Source organism: Maniola jurtina, chromosome 22 (genome assembly GCF_905333055.1).
Source record: "Maniola jurtina chromosome 22, ilManJurt1.1, whole genome shotgun sequence".
Classification (NCBI taxonomy): domain Eukaryota; kingdom Metazoa; phylum Arthropoda; class Insecta; order Lepidoptera; family Nymphalidae; genus Maniola; species Maniola jurtina.
Genome location: NC_060050.1, coordinates 6616335 through 6633891, shown reverse-complemented (window position 1 = coordinate 6633891; position 17557 = coordinate 6616335). Strand labels below are relative to the sequence as shown.

The following is a 17557-nucleotide window of genomic DNA, read 5'->3' as shown; positions in this document are numbered from 1 at the left end:
ACATAGCACTTTACAAGGCGGCATCTCAGCTCAAGCTGTATTTTGTTGCTGCAGAGGATTTTGGACATCTTGTGGAACATGGTTTTGGCTTGGCTAATACGGCACTTTATTTCTTGTAGGTGATCCAGATCCGAAGTGAAATACCTACCCAGGTACTTCATTTTCGGGACCACATCCACGCTCTGGCCCCTCAATTCCAGACGGAAGGGACTTTCAGGCCTCTTCGAAATCAACATTGCCTTCGTTTTACTGACATTAATTGATAAGCCCTTAGCTTCTCCCGCTCTTGATACTTCGGTAAGCAGCTGTTGCAGTCCGGTGGCAGAATTAGCAATCAGTACTGTATCGTCAGCATATCGGATGTTGTTTACGCATACTCCGTTTATATTAATTCCTTGTTGGATAGAACTTAGTAAATCTGTTAAGATCTCTTCAGAGTACAGATTGAAGAGTAATGGAGATAGTATACAGCCCTGTCGGACACCTCTGGTTATTGGCCGCCAGTCCGAGAGTTTACCCTCTATTTTCACTGCTGCTTCCTGGTTCCAATAGAGGTTTCCTATTAGTCGGAGATCTTTATCTTCCAAACCCTTCTTTCTGAGGACATCCATAAGAATTTGATGTTTGACCCGATCAAATGCCTTTTCATAATCTATGAAGCAGAGGTACACATTCTGTTGCATTTCGATGGCTCTCTCTGCTAAGACATTTAACGTGAATATGGCCTCCCGCGTTCCTACTCCCGATCTAAAGCCAAACTGTTGTTGACATAATATACTGTCTTGACATTTCCCTATTATTCTATTATAAATTATTTTAAGGAAAACCTTTGTAGTATGGCTCATCAGACTAATTGTTCGATAGTCAGAGCATTTGGTCGCTCTAGGTTTTTTACCTACTTGTAAATCAAATATTTGTGGACATTTTCCATATTTTCTATTACAAATTGTGTAAGACCATTTTTTATTGTTACTCAAATATTGTGTACTTCAGTACAAAGTAAAGACAATTTATTATTGCGTTGAATATACAAAGATTTTTTATTAGAAACTATGAACAAAGTAGGTAGGTAGGATTTCGAATTACGAACTATTAATTATCCTGCTTTAAAAAGGCTTTTAGAAATAAGTTTTATATCACTATTTTTTGTTTGTTAGCTGAACTACATTCAACGATGATGATTTTCTGTTACTTGTAAGCAGATATCTAATGTGAACCTTAGGTTTAGGTACGAGGCTACTGCAAGAACTCATTAATTGCCTGCACCAAAAATGATCTACAGTTCATAACTATGAATTTCTTTACAATATAGGTGTAGAAGTATTTTTGACGATAATATAGAACTAAGCAGGTACCTTCAACGACGAGTCTCAACTCTCATCTTTACGAATTCATAATTGCTGAAAACTATAGACAATTTTTCGCAATTAAAGAGTTCTTGCAGTAAACCGACGAAACGGAAATGAGGTCTACAGGTCATGGTTCCCGAAAGAACTAACAAGATATTGGTTAAATTCACAAACAGAAAACCAAAAACGTTATTTTAGGCGATAAGATTTTAGATATACCTAAGTACTTCAGATAAAAAATCGCTTGCTTAAGGAAATGAAACGCTTTACCTACCCTAAACTTGTGCAATTTGACCAATTACTATGAAATTTAGATATAAGGAGCTTCTTGTGTAATGTTACGATGTAAATAATAAAATTAATTTTAAAACATAAAGCCTTATAGTGTAACTTTTAAATTAACCGAGAAAAATAAATCTGTGTAAGTATAAGAACAATTTGCAAACTTTAAACCAAGGCAAAATAAAGTTAGGCACTCAAACTACAGATTTTCCAAGAAATTGTTAAGAAAAGGTCCAACTGCATGATAGGCAAAGTTGCGGTTACCGTTAATCGTTAGTTAAGCGTTGCACAAATCAGTATTCATACCCAGAAGGTAAAATTTGATCCATTTAACAAAACCCTGACTTATTCAACCTATTTTTCTGTTATTGACAATCAAAGTTAAACGGTAACCGTAACTTAACTGCCACGCAACTGGAGCGTTAATCAATGATCCAACAAGTTACACTACAAGGCTTCTGTTGCACGACACGGTAAGCAAGAACTGCCTTAAAGTAAGCGTCTTCACATTTCACGATACAGCCTTATTTTATACCTTAGACTTAAATGTTAGTAAAATGAATTAGAGAAACCATTGTTCACTTGAATCCACCTAATAAATGAAATCTTTTCAATATACTCTTTCTTTCTCATTCCTTTTCCCCATTAGGTATCTACAGCAAAAACTCATTAGGAAAGAGTCCTTGTTTGGAATCTCTCGATAAAGCCTTCCTGACATTTCTCTTATGAGACAGATGTTGACTATAATTTATTGTTTGCCTGGTGTTTACCAATCTACCAGTACTGTACGAAATTATGAAGTATGATGTCTATATAAGTAAGTACCTAATGACTAAGCCTTCTAATAACTACCTACATACAAATATTATAAATGCGAAAGTCTGTTTGTTTGTCCGTTAATAACGTCGCAACGGCGCAACGGATTGACGTGATTTCTTCGCATGGGTATAGTTAAAGACATGGAGAGTGACACTACCTACTCAACTACTGCTTTTTATTCGGAAAACCAAAGAGTTCCCACGGAATTTTCAAAAACCTTAATCCACGCGGACGAAGTCGCGGGTATCAGCTAGTACCTATTTTAAATATGTGAAAGTTTGAATGTTTGTCACTCCATCACGCCACAATGACTGAACCGATTTGGCTGTTTGAAATTGAGGTAGCTTATACCCTGAATTAACACATATCAGGTAGGTACATTTTATCCCGGAAAATCAAAGAGTTCTCAATCAAAATCTAAATTTTCTCGGACGCATCCGAATCGCGGGCATCATCTAGCAGAAAAATATTATGCTCTATGCAAAAAATGTTGCTTAGGAATTTATTTAGGGATCAATTTAAATGTAAACTTCTTAAATATTTTAGAGAAAAAAGTTGTGAAGGTTTGTTTAATAACATGATTGATGGTGCCAGCAAAAAGATTGAACGACGCGATCTTAACCAGAAGACACGCTTCGGTGGGCTTTTGAAAAAAATACGCCCAGGACCCAACATCAATCATTCTAAATCAAAGTACCCCCAACCTACAGCAGACAAATTACACCTTGGTGTAAAGAATCATTAACAGCGCAGCTTTTAAAATTTTCTTCGCGGCGCGTTTCGGAATCTACACCGGAATAAAAGGGAACACAATAATTAATGACATCGGCCCAGCTTTTCAGGCCTGTTTCAGTCACCTAATGGTTTCCTTTTGCCTGTCGACAAAACATAGATGATTATCGCAAACGTAAACAGGTCGTGAATCTACTTTTTGATTACTGCACCTTTTTTACTTTAGCTTACCAAAGCACTAAGGTACTTTAATTGGCTCACAAAAAAAGAGATCATGCAAAAAAAATTCGGTTTTTTTGGACATTAACAGATTGGAGCCCAGTTCATCAAAAGGCATAGATATGCAAAAGGGCTCCAGCCTACTGATTCACTAAATCAGTAGGTATCTATTGAAGTTTTCTACGATTTTTTTTTATATTATCACTGAATGAAGCAGCAATGTAGAGCCAACCAATGTCAAATGAGTTCCGAGGCTATTATTCAATATTAGGCACTGATTTAGCGAATCACCCCGCAGGTAGACAGGCACAAATGATTAGACGATATAAGAAGGTGGACATGGCTTAGTTACCCGAAGTTAAAAGAGGCGGCTTTAGATAGAGAAATCTTTCATAACCGCCAAACTTCGTTACGAAGAGGACACGCGATGATGATGATGATTACAACACTAAGAAGGAATACCTAATTATTTCAAAAACAGTGCTGAGTTTGAATGAGAATAATAAGAAACGGGGAACTCCAAAGCAAGCTTTTAAACGATTAATAGCTTTTTATCTATCTATGGCATCACTCGTATACCTTCCGTGTACAACCGTGTTCAAACTTCAGAGGATTTTTTTTGATCGAATTCAGTGTAATATTTAAATACTAAGAACTTTTTGCAGTGGTAACCCAATGGTTGACTTCGGCCTTCTATACGGGGGTCCAGAGTTTAATACCGGGCACGCACCTCGCATAAAAATGCATAATGGTGAAGGAAAACATCGTGAGGAAATCTACCCGAGTTCTAAGTCCATAATGTTCGCAAAGGTGTGAAATCTGCCAATCCTTGTCAGCGTAGCGGACTATGGTCTACCCTTCTCATTCTAAGAGTGATTAGGCATCGTCTAGGAGCGCTCCAACTTAGGCTGCATCATCACTTGCCAGCAGGTCTTATTGCAGCCAAGCATTAGTCTATAAATTAAAAAAAAGGAGACCCGAGGCCGAGCTCAGTAGTGTAGTGGGCCGGTGATGGGTTGAGAATTGAGATAATTCATCCAAGGTCGAGATAGATGATGATTTTTTGCACACTATGTGACGTTGTATACGCATATTCAATATATTGTTCAAAACATTATTCAAAATTTTCTCGAGCTATAATTTTAACATTTCCTCGAGAATATAATTTAGCAGGAATGTGTTAAGAGTTTGAGATATAAAATAAAATTAAACTCAAAACGGACTCTCGCAAAGGCATTACCCACTTCACGGCAGGCAGGTAATTATTCTTAATGGAGAGAAGGTCGCTGTAACAAAGTCGTTTCGACTTTGACCCGCGCCTGATATTGTTTCCCTTTGCGTAGTAATGGCATCATTAAAGCTGCTCGGATATTTTTCTCGAAATATACTTATGCCTAATGCTTTAATAAATTACGCACAATACCTATAAATGTTTGCGTAAACATCTTCTCTGACCTTTTTAGCGATAAGAGTTCGTTATCCGCACTCCGAGTACATAATAAGGTTTTATAGAAGTTGTTGCCACATAGGTATAACGGCCCTTTCCCACTTGATGGCTGTCGGGCCTGGTTCCAGTGGCAGAACTTTTTGACACAGAATTATTGGTGTCAGACATCGGTTTCGGAATAGCATAGCTTTATTTTTATAATTTTTATGATAGTGATTTTACCTACACTTCAAGGCTAAATAATATAATTTCTAAATAGTTTCGATAGCTGCAAAGTGTCGCTAAATGTTCTGCCACTGGAACATCAGAATAAAATCCGGCCCCAACAGACGATAAGTCGGAACCGGCTCTTAGGTAGATACTTATTACTTACACAAACTTTTTCCAATATCATTTATAATTTATAATATAACTCAAACCTTTTTGAACAAGTGACTTATTTTATTTTGTTATTATTAACAAAATATTTTTTTTTCTTTTGAATGGCAATTATTTTTCAATTATGATTGAAAATTGGTAATAATATATAATAAGTAATAAAACATAATAACAAAATACATAATAATTGGCAACTTTAATAAATATTAAAAACTAAGGTTCAAGTTACAATGCCCCGAAGACTATAATGTCACAAAACTGAACTTTAAATCCAGTTTATACATAATTGTACCTAACAAGAATTGTTACCTTTAGTAATAAAATGAAAAAGCACGAAACTCAGTCCGCAAAAATTTGTACTATGTAGGTAGGCGTCGCTCACCGCGCGTAGACTGCCACAATGTGCCTTGAGCCTTAATTTGATAATTTTTATGTATGAATATCTATATAATAAAGAAATTTAAAAAATTAAAATAAAATAGTTTGCCTTCAAATTATTTAATAATCTCAACTTGGCTTTATAATTTTCTTCATCTCTCGTACTATGATTTCATCAGTCACATATACTACATTACTGCCCATACACAAATTACCTACTTCAGGTAAATTCCTTGTTCTTTTACATGAACTGTGAATAATGTTGAATCCAATATCAACAAATTTGCGTGCATTATCACAGTTAATACCTGCACCAGGCATAATCTCTATCTTACTACTGAAATTTTTTAATAGGAATGTAAGGAGTTCTACAGCCTTAGCATTATCAGCTGAAATCTGTTGCCCGCTTGTTAAGAGTCTTGTAAAACCAAGTGCTACAATATCTTCAATAGCTTTTATAGGATTCACACATAGATCAAAAGCTCTATGAAATGTCACAGGTATAGGATTTGCTTTATCAATTATTCTTGCACAATTTGTTGCATCTATTTCCTGTCTTTCTGTAAGAGCTCCAAAAACAAATCTGTCAACACCAAAGCTTTTGTAAACTTCAATATCGGCTAGCATAGTATTCATTTCTTGATCAGAGTAACCAAAGTCAGATCCTCCTCTACATCTTATCATCACATTCACTTTTGGCTGTAATTACTTAATAAATTATTCATTTGCCCTCAGTATGAAGTATGAGTGAATTTGTAACTCATATTCAATGGATTTGGATTTAAATTAGCACAGCATGCAATCTTTTAAATAACTACTGATCAAAAATGTTATCTAAATAGGGCCAGTTGTTTTTGCATGTTATATAAAGAAATTAAAACTAGTACCTATCAAGTATAAAAAATACTAGTTAGATCATTAAAAAAACTCTTAAAAGATAAATTTAGATAAAAGAAAATAATATTTTACCTTAGACATTAGAGTCTTATCGATAGCAAATTGACTTTTTACCTGTAAAAATTAATTATTAAGATCTCACACAGTAAGTACCTACACCAATCACTATTAAACTTAATGCAATAAGTACATAATGTTAGTTTATATCAATAAATTGTTTCAATATGATAACACACAGCACTTTTGTAAATTTTTTATTATTTATTCCAGTCTTTTAAAAACACTCCTGTGGAGGCAACTGATTAAAATGAATCACATACAATATAATATATAAAGCAATTGAATAAGCAAAGTAGGGATAAATTTCAGAAATCAATAAGTACACTTGGCAAAGGTAAGTACACATCTCATACGTATACAAACCAATTTCATGATTTCTAGCACAAGCCCAGGTGAGGGTGTAAGACCACCTTCTACCAGGGAACTACATATCTCCAACTCATCTGCTCCACCCTTTATCGCGTTATAGGCTGATTCTAGGCTGTCGATGCAAACTTCCATCATTTTCACGGCCTCCTTATTTGTTCATTAAATGAATAATTAGGAAATGTAAAATTTAAACACAAGTCACAACCTAAAAATTATTGATAACAATAAAATTGTTTACATGTATGTGGGTACTGCTGACTGCTGAGTGCTGGGTACTTTATGATTTTACCGCGCTTTTTTGTCAGAGTGACAAACAAAGTATGTACAAACTACAAAGTAGGTACTTTGGAATGACAGTAGTGAGTAGTGAGTGACACTGACAGTGAATTAAAAATTAACCCATAGATAAATCTCTTTTTTTTGTTTGTAAATTACTTGAATTTAGGCTCTGAATTCTTGTTTCGAAAGATCAACTTCAGAAAGCAAAAAAAAAAAAACCCAGTTAACTCCAAAATCAGCAAAATGTTATTCTTTCCATGTTCTTCCTCACCATTTTTCCACTGATTCTGAGTTCTTTTCTTACTCCTACAATTTCAGAAAAAAGCAGAGCTCATAAAAATAAATGTTTTTTTTTACAATACAAGTATCCGAACGTCTTATGTCACCTCAGCAGTGACTTTTTTACAAAAGTTCTTTTGACGTCTCTAAACTTGGGACACGCGAACGTAGGCAAAGTTAAGCCAACGTTCGCCTCTTTTTATTAGGTATTACGACCGTTTTATACTCAAAATATATCCAAAACATAGTGCCAATTCTTGTGTAAAAGTTGCAATTCAATCACAAGTGTTTTTGGTAGTACCTTTACTTTACCATAGAATAATTGTTGAGGTTATATTCAAAGGCTTTAAAGAGTGCCACATCGAAAGAAATGTGTATTAAAATTACAAATTGACGATGTATAATTGTGTTATAAGTATTATTTGTTTTGGCAGTGATGTCACGGAAAAAGGGCTATGAAGAAACGGACAAACTTACTCGTATTGCGATCGTGAATGCTGATCGTTGTAAGCCAAAAAGATGTAGGCAGGAGTGTAAAAAGAGCTGTCCTGTCGTTCGTATGGGCAAGCTCTGCATTGAGGTGACTCCTAACGACAAGATCGCCACGATTTCCGAGGAGCTTTGTATCGGTTGTGGTATCTGTGTCAAGGTTTGTAATGCTGTACTCAGTTATACAACTTTTACCTACAAAACTTTATAGTTATTAACTCTATAATCATTAAAACTTGACGATAATTAAATATATTCTAGTAAACAGTCAGGTTTTATTATGTAAATAAGCCTAAAGTAGTGAGGTAATCATAAAACAACTTGTGTTGAGTTTATTACTGCAGTGTCAAAATGAATAGTCACTTATAGTCACACTCACCTTTAATATAATATTATTTATCCACCTTGTTTAGGCTAAAATCTATGGAGTGCACTTTGTGACTTGACTCAGATTTAAAACACTTAAAATTTGTTTTGTTTTAACTGAAGCTTAAATCTGAATAAGGTTAAAGTACACTCTATACATAGATCCCAGCCTTAGAGTTTAACCAAAAATTTAGTTGCATAATGGTTTAATAAACTCAATCTTTCAAAATGGCATGCTAATTTTGGTTACAGAAATGTCCATTTGATGCTATAACAATCATCAATATACCATCGAACTTAGAGAAGCATACCACTCACCGTTACTCCAAGAACTCATTCAAGCTCCATCGGCTGCCAATTCCTCGACCTGGTGAAGTGCTTGGTCTTGTTGGACAGAATGGTATTGGCAAGTCCACTGCCTTGAAGATCCTTGCTGGAAAACAGAAACCTAACTTGGGTAGATTTGCTGTAAGTTACTAAACATTGTTTTTCAAATGTTTTACAGTTTAAAGGACTGTAGCTGAGACTGCTAAACAGAATTTCTAAACTAAATTAACAGATCTATACACAAATTTTTAATACAACAAAACATTTTGACATACATGTAGATTATACTATACATTAAAAAAGTGTCATCCAGACTCAGAATAAGTAACTGTGTTCATCACACAAAGGTTTGCTCAGCAAGGAAATCAAACTCATGGTCTATGATTTTGGACTCAGTTATTTACCACTAGATTAACAAATCAGTCCATATGAAAGCTTTTTAAGTATAATCAATAATAATTTTTATAACTGTTCCCAGAAATTAAACTGTCACTGGTACTGATTCTGTTGGCAACAAAATTTTAGAGTATTCTCATCTTCTTACTAATGTAATATGAAATGAACAGACATAGTTTATAATTTAATTTAAAGCTGTCTAACCTAGGGGCTTTAGCTACCAGTTGCAAGCATATTGTTTAAATTAGTAGCGTGCACTAAAATTTAGAGTATTTAAATGTAAAATTCATGTTCCATCCTTTTTTAACAATATTAAAAGGAGAAGGATGCAGATACTCTAAATTTAGTTTTGAGAAAGAGCAGAATTGACACCATTGTTTAATATTTATTCTATTTTATAGATATTCCAAATGCTTTTTGCAAATTGCAAAAACACTTCATAATGCTATCCTAAATATTCCAATTACAAGGTGGCATTTCCAATAGGAATATCTCTAATTACTAAAAATTATATAGCTATTTCCAACTGACAGGATCCTCCAGACTGGCAAGAGATTCTTTCTCATTTCCGTGGCTCCGAGCTTCAGAATTACTTCACTAAGATCCTTGAAGATGATCTCAAAGCACTCATCAAACCACAGTATGTGGATCAAATCCCCAAGGCTGTGAAAGGAACTGTTGGACAGTTGCTTGATAAGAAAAATGAAAGGAAAAATCAAGATGAAATATGTAGAATGCTCGGTAAGTTTACAGTTTTTCAACAAACTCTTTTGGTAATCATCAAATCAAGATCTGTACTATTTAATAATAAATATTATTATGTTTATTATTTAATAATAAATATTGTGACTGCTAATGTGGTTGTACAACTGGTGAAATCAAGAGCATCGCCATTATTTTCACAAACTTATGAAAGAACAGCATTATTTTTATTCCTCTCTGTTTGGCTGAATATCCAATTTCATTTTTAATGCTTTGACTACTTAACCAATCTTGACGTTTGGCCCAGATATAACCTAGCATTAACCAGGATGCTCACCTCAAGGACTGGATTCAGATGAAAGATTCCCTTGGCACTTGTAAAAGTTTATTTGAACAAAAATCTATTCTATTTGGGACCACATAAATGAACTTGTGGGCAAAAGCTTGTTTGTCTGTAACTCAGTTTAATAACTTTCTTTTATAAAAAAAAAGTAAAAAAGTTTTTTTTTATAGGATGTGTATTTTCTAAACCAAGACCTAACTCACAGTCTATTTCTTTTGCAATACAACACACATTTGTCATTTCAATGTAATAGCCCAGCTGTAATCAATTCTATCATAATTTATCCCAATGTTGCTTTGATTATAGGTTGGAATCTTTTTTAGGAAATACATCTAATAATTCTTCTTAGAGTTCAATAATAATTTTGTATTCTAGATCTCTCGCATATTCGGGATCGTGAGATTGGGGCGCTCTCCGGTGGAGAGTTGCAACGTTTCGCGTGCGCAATGGTGTGCATACAGAACGGTGATATCTTCATGTTTGACGAGCCGTCTTCGTATCTAGATGTCAAGCAGCGTCTTAACGCTGCGCGGACCATACGCTCGCTCATAGATCCTGATAAGTAAGATTTACAAGATTTCTCCTAAGCAGCCCCCGGAAATCATAAGAAAACATATTCATCATAATGGTAATCAACTTTAAATTCTGGCCCTAGCTTGGTTAAATTCACTGTTTGCATTTTTCACAGCCAATCAAGGGGCAGAATTTACAACTGACTATGATTACTATGAATACAGTTTTCTTACACAATCGAGAGGGTTACCTATATCAGTTGCGCGTACAAATACACATTGTATGTCATACTATAGATTACTAACATTTTGCGAAAATTTGTTATGATGATAATTTTGTGAATTCAGTTTGAAAAAAAAAACATCCCATCTGAGAGCTTCTGTGGCGTACCTGCATAAGTGCTACCCTTGCAAAGCCGGGGCGAGTCACTAGTATTATGTAATTGGATTTTTATTGCAAAAAAATTCACTGTATAAAAAAATTCAGGTCCAAGGTTCAGGAAAAAATTTCCATCAGGTGTGATTGTGGTCAAGCGCTTACCTACAGTGAATAAAAACAAAAAAAATTATTAAAATAATGGTAATCAGTAATTATACTGATAATATCAGTAAGTTGTACAATGGGTAGGTTACTCAAAATTGACACTCGTGGACTTTGTGACCTTTAGAACTCAAGTACCATATTATTTTAAAAGTAAAAATCACCTGTAGTATCTGAAGAAAAGTATAATATAACATTATGTTTTAGATCATTTTAAAATTCAAATGATAAATCATATATATCTTTTTTCTGTCTAGGTTTATTATTGTGGTGGAGCATGACTTGTCTGTGTTGGACTATCTGTCTGACTTTATTTGCTGTCTTTACGGCGTTCCTGGTGCTTATGGTGTAGTTACCATGCCTTTCTCTGTTCGAGAAGGTTAGTACTAAACATAAAAATACACAATTTTTCTTTACTGTACTACAAACCCTTATTTTGAGAGAAGACCTGTGCTCAGTAGTGGGCCGGTGATTGGTTAATGATGATGATGATGATGACTACAAACAACATGACCATCCGCACACACACGAGGTGCATGCTACACATTTTTCAGCATTGGTAATACGGAATTGGTAATACAGAAAAATAAGGTAACAATAATTATGGCCAAAATAAGGTTACAATAATAATATGGCCGCACAATCCCATTTTTTGCAGGGATCCTTAAACAATCAAAATTCAATTCAGAACTAGTGTTTCAGAACACTCATGACAGCTAAAATATTCATCATCGCCGGCTCATTACTGAAGGTCTCCTCTCAAATTAAATGAAAATATTATATAAATAGAATAAAGAAACACCTTTGTTCTCTTTAGGTGGGTGTTCATTCAATGGTAAAAAAAAATCGCTTTTGATTTTAATTCCAATAACGTCGTCATCGTGATCTCTACTGATGCGGCTGACTTGTTCTGCTGACGTCATTCGCATTTTCAGAACTAAAAAATGCGCCTCTTGTGACGCTTGTACTACTTTATGTCTTATGGGATGTCCTAGAAACATATTTTTATAACACTTATAGAAACAGGCTGGGAATGTTTGAATAAATCAAAATTTGGCTTGCTCCTGCTCCAGCTTCAGTATGCTTAAATTTAAACATTTTTCCAGGTATAAACATTTTCTTAGATGGGTTTGTGCCCACTGAAAATATGAGATTTAGAACTGAATCCCTAGTATTCAAAGTAGCAGAATCTGCCACAGAAGAAGAGGTAATTTTTATGTTTTTTTATTTAAATATTAATTTCCAAAAAATTATTAGGAAACACTTTGTCATATATTTTTCTTATTTGCTTTTCATAGCTATGTTTTATGTGAGTAAAATTTGATACAGATAAAAAGAATGAACCACTATGATTATCCAGAGATGAGCAAAACTATGGGTGATTTCCACCTCAAAGTTGTGCAAGGAGAATTCTCAGACTCTGAAATCTTAGTGCTACTTGGTGAGAATGGTACTGGCAAAACAACATTCATCAGAATGTTGGCTGGCAATCTGGAACCTGATGAAGGTAAGGAAAAATCTAATTCATATGAAATTATTTGAAACATTTATATTTTGGTGTAAACTAAAAATAACAATACTAGCCTCTCACTAAATGGTCGTTTAAAAAACCGCATAGGTAAAAAAGTAAAAACCAGTAAAATGTTAAATTCAATTTACAGTGGTACGTGTATCCGAATGGTACGTGTATCCGAACGTGGGATATGTCAAATGTGACAACATGAAGTTGCTGCTGTCACATATGTCAGATTTGTGAAACTTGTCAATCGCAGTGAAAATGGAATAATTGTAAAAATATCGAATTTTGTCCTTGTATTTGCATAAATAACGAAATAATTCATGCCTAAAAATAAAGTAAGCTGCCGCGAAAATCAATTTCATATTATTCACTATAAAAATGTAGATGACGCTGAATTATTGAGGTTATAGACTGGTACTAAATTTAAGTGTATTTTAATGAATATAGCTGCATTTGTTAGGCCTTTACAATGGCTCGGACTGAATTATTTGATTTGTTTTTTCATCCTGTGTTCCAAAAGTGTTTAAGACATGCAGAATCTACATTGCCTGCAGATGGTAAAGTATCGAAAGCAATATTATATTGAATTTGCAAGTTCCATTTGTTATGATTAAGTATATTGTAAGAAAACTTGCATTTAGATTGAATTAATCAATAATGTAGTTGAAAAATACGTTTAAAAAGCGAGGAAATGTGTGTGACCTACTTGTAAGCAATGAGTTGGTTTTATAAATAATCTTCACTGTGTCTGATTGAATTGAACAAAACTACATATTATTTTTAATTACAAACTCCTATTGAAGTTACATGGCAGTTTTAAAGTTTCTATTGGAATTAGATACTTTATTATAATAACTTATTCTTTAAAAGTGGTGATCAGGTGGCGATAGCCTAGTGGTCAATACTTCTGTCTCGTAATGAGTTTATACAGATTTTGATTCTTACTGTCTATACAGAGATCTCTTTATGTATGTGTATTTTAAGATATTAAATATTGTTTGCTTTAATGAAAGAAAACATTGGGAGGAAGCATTCTTTAATTTTATATTTTATTGGAGTTTTAAGTTTACACCTGATCATGTGCTATACAAATAACAATGCAATAAGTCCAAAAATTCTGTTTTTTAAGTCAAGGCTATATACAAATATTGTTGAATTCCTTTATGACAAAGAGTTGTAGCTTTAGATTTAAGTTTGTCATTAATGGTCACCATTAATACAAATCCAACAATTGACAATCGAGAAGTGCATAATGGTACCCAGCTGCTCAATTGCGGAAAAACTGCATCAATCATTATTACAAACTCAATTGTTGTGATTAGCTGAATTTATGGTATTCTTGTTGCAACAATACATTATAGCCAATAGAGAGCGAGCGCAATCAGAAGTTATTGCACTATTAACATTGTAGCTGTCATTTTACTGTAATCAAGCTGCAGTTTGAATAAATACTTTTAGTTTGAGTGGAAGCAACTGAATGAGCTTTCAGTTGCCCATAGGATAGTATATTATTGTTACATTGATAAAATTGTAACTTATTATGATTTAGTAATTTTAGGCACATCTTGTATGAATTTGCTTGTACAAATTCAGTCAGTCTGTGGTGTATGCTAGGTGCCAAGTCCATGCACATTATGTATAATGCATAAATTTTGAGATCTAACTCACCATTTTAGCTCTATGTATTATCAACTGTCATGTCAAAGGTATGGTTCACCTTAAATTAACGACAAAAATCGTATTTTTGATATGGACAGTTGTTACAGAGCCAAAATGGTGGTGAGACTTCAAATGTGTGCAATATAGCTGCAAATGACTTGCCAAGTATTCCCACTAACATCTTGCGTGTTCACAGGTTCAAACCAGCTGCCACAGCTACATATTAGTTATAAGCCACAGAAAATCTCCCCAAAGTCACAGGGGCAGGTTCGCAACTTACTACATGACAAGATAAGAGATGCTTACTCACATCCACAGGTAAATATCCATATGAATATTATGAATGCAACAGTTTGTCTGTCTGCTAGCTTTTCAGTTGGTACAGAGTTAGCTTACATCCTAGGGATGGACATAAGGTACTTTTTGTAAAGGAAAAAATCAATTATTTCCCATGGGATTTATAACAGCCTTAATCCGCAAAGATGAAGTGGCATCATCTAGTATTGTATACATGTGAAAGTGGCTGTCTGTCTGCTACCTTTTCACACAGCCTATCTGTTTAACTGATTCAGGCATTTGGTAATAACTAATAAGATGACTTGCATCCAGGGTATGCCACCATATTCCAACTTCAGATCGGACAACTTATTATGCATACAATGTTCCACAACCTCTTTACAACAAAAGAAAATGGTCAGTCCCTTGAATTTCTCATAGGAAGTAAACTATTACTAAAAATATGCTTTAATTTCAGTTTATAACTGATGTGATGAAGCCAATGAAAATAGAGGAGATAATGGACCAGGAAGTGCAGAATCTGTCTGGTGGTGAGTTGCAGCGAGTTGCGCTGGTGCTGTGTCTGGGCAAGCCAGCTGAAGTCTACCTCATTGATGAACCATCTGCCTACCTTGATTCTGAGCAGCGTCTAGTCGCTGCTAAAGTTATTAAACGGTTAGTATTATGATGGGTTTGACATAATACAAAAGGAAAAAGCCTCTAAAAATAAAGATTTAAAAAATCTATCATTTACTTACCTTCAAGCATCAGTGTTCTGGATACAGAAATCAATTTGTTCTGCAATATACAGAAATACTTTTAAAGTATACACATCCTATTTTGAAAAAAAAATAACAATCTCAATAGGCGTAACTGCAAGAAGGAAGGTAAGTGGCAACCTTTGAATCAAAACACAGATATTTGTTAATATTTGTTTCAGATTCATCCTTCACGCAAAACGCACAGGCTTCGTAGTGGAGCACGACTTCATAATGGCCACATATCTCGCAGACCGCGTCATAGTATTCGAGGGCACTCCGTCTTCAAGAGCGACTGCGCACGCACCGCAATCGCTGCTCAATGGCATGAACAAATTCCTGGAACTACTCGGCATCACCTTCAGGAGAGATCCCAACAACTTCCGGCCTAGGATCAACAAACACTCCTCTGTAAAGGTAGGACCATCTTTATCGCAGCCTATGGATTGTGGATCCTTTGTTGGATATAACTAAGTCTCCTCTAGTAACAAATTTTAAATAATAAGCAGTGATCCTATTTAATAGGTACTGGAAACATCCTATTCCTAATCTATACTAATATTATAAAGAGCTAAAGTTTGTAAGTTAGTTTGTTTCTCTATCTCTGGTTAATATTTCATTTTAGAAAAAATTAGAGATCCCTACGAAAATTGTAATAAGCCGGGGCAGGTCGCTAGTAATAGTATAAAACGTGGTTTAAGCTGGAGCCAAAGGTTTCAGGTATTGTTGTAACTTTGGATAGTAAAAAATTTTTTTCAAAAAAATGTGAAAGTTTGAATGTTTGTCACTCCTTCACTAATCACGCGAAGCCACGACTGAACCGATTTGGCTGTTTGGAATGGAGATAGCTTATAGGTATCCTGAATTAACACATAGACTACTTTTAATATCCACGCGGATAAAGTCGCGGGTGGCATGACCTAAAATAAAATGAAGAAGAGAAAGTATCAGTTTCTAATATTATGTACTTTGTTTTTGTTACAGGACATAGAACAGAAAAGGGCAGGCCAGTACTTCTTCCTTGAGGATTAAACGCTATTGTAAAAATATTCACTATCTATGTATGATATATGTATAATATAATTATTGTATATCAGAACTGTTCTGTCACAATTCAGCTGGCTGACCATCCATGTATTTCCAATTAAATGAACTATGTATTACTGTATTAAATCCGTTTTATACAATGTTTTCCTTTTCCATCATTTCTTTCATAATGGGTAGGTAGGGTAAGCAGTAGATGGGCCTCTTGCAACTTAGAGACCCGTCTCAGATGGTACCTACGGTCGTGTAGCATGAAAAGCAAAAGTTGTTGGTAATAAATGTCTTAACATCGCCATCCCTGGAGCTAAATCCCGAGACATGCAGCGAACAACGCAGAGGAATGGCATAAACCAGGAGTTAGCCAACTCCCTTAGGGATATGGCTGACGCCCGGGAGATGTTAAAAACGACTGCGGCAGGGCACATGCATGTTTATTTTCTAAGATTTTATCCCTTACTCCTTTTATTATATTATTTACCCTTATTCCTCTGGGATTTTACGATTACATCGAATATAGTTCAGAACGAAATCTGAGTACCAAAATCTAAAGTTAATAAACCTCAATTATTATAAGTACACAGGAATAGTACTGAGGTCTGAGACTGAAAAAGGGTCTGCGATTAACTTGACAGTGGGCTCGTCTTATGGATTGTGATAAATCAAAATCAGCATTACAAATTAATACTTATTAGATAAAGCCCGCGACTTCGTCTGCGCGGATTAAGGTTTTCAAAAATCCCGTGGGACCTCTACTTTCCGGAAAAAAAATTGGCTATGTCAATTCCCGGGACGAAAGCTACCTCTGTACCTAGTTTCATATAAATCGATTAACCGGATGTGCCTTTAAGAATCCCGTGGGAATACTGATTTTCCAGGATAAAAAGTAGCCTATGTTCTTCACCAGGATGTAAGCTAACTCTTTACCAAATTTCATCAAAATCGGGTAAACTGTTAAGCCCTGAAAAGCTAGCAGACAGACAGACAGACACACTTTCGTAATATAATACTTATTAGTCAGGTACCTAGTACCTACTACAGTTTCCACGTACTACGTTTGCGTCGCGTCGTCGACGATTTTATTACTGAAGTCACAACAGTTTACGTTGTGACTCACAAGGTTCCGTCTACTGATGATCT

General features: G+C 34.8%; 2 protein-coding genes across 2 annotated transcripts; one reads left to right on the top strand and one right to left on the bottom strand.

Annotated features, from left to right (window-relative positions):
- Window positions 1–5705: 5705 nt before the first annotated feature.
- LOC123876612 (copper homeostasis protein cutC homolog) lies at window positions 5706–7216 on the bottom strand. The gene is made up of 3 exons (XM_045922887.1): window positions 6925–7216; window positions 6574–6615; window positions 5706–6303 (listed from the first exon to the last, which is right to left on the bottom strand). Exons 1-3 carry the CDS (start codon window positions 7063–7065, stop codon window positions 5734–5736), a joined length of 753 nt encoding a protein of 250 aa, XP_045778843.1. The 5' UTR covers window positions 7066–7216; the 3' UTR covers window positions 5706–5733.
- A 355-nt stretch (window positions 7217–7571) lies between these two features.
- LOC123876944 (protein Pixie) lies at window positions 7572–16563 on the top strand. The gene is made up of 12 exons (XM_045923387.1): window positions 7572–7694; window positions 7923–8137; window positions 8596–8811; window positions 9600–9807; window positions 10487–10673; window positions 11422–11543; window positions 12271–12371; window positions 12494–12671; window positions 14539–14660; window positions 15097–15293; window positions 15559–15793; window positions 16361–16563. Exons 2-12 carry the CDS (start codon window positions 7925–7927, stop codon window positions 16406–16408), a joined length of 1827 nt encoding a protein of 608 aa, XP_045779343.1. The 5' UTR covers window positions 7572–7694; window positions 7923–7924; the 3' UTR covers window positions 16409–16563.
- Window positions 16564–17557: the final 994 nt, after the last annotated feature.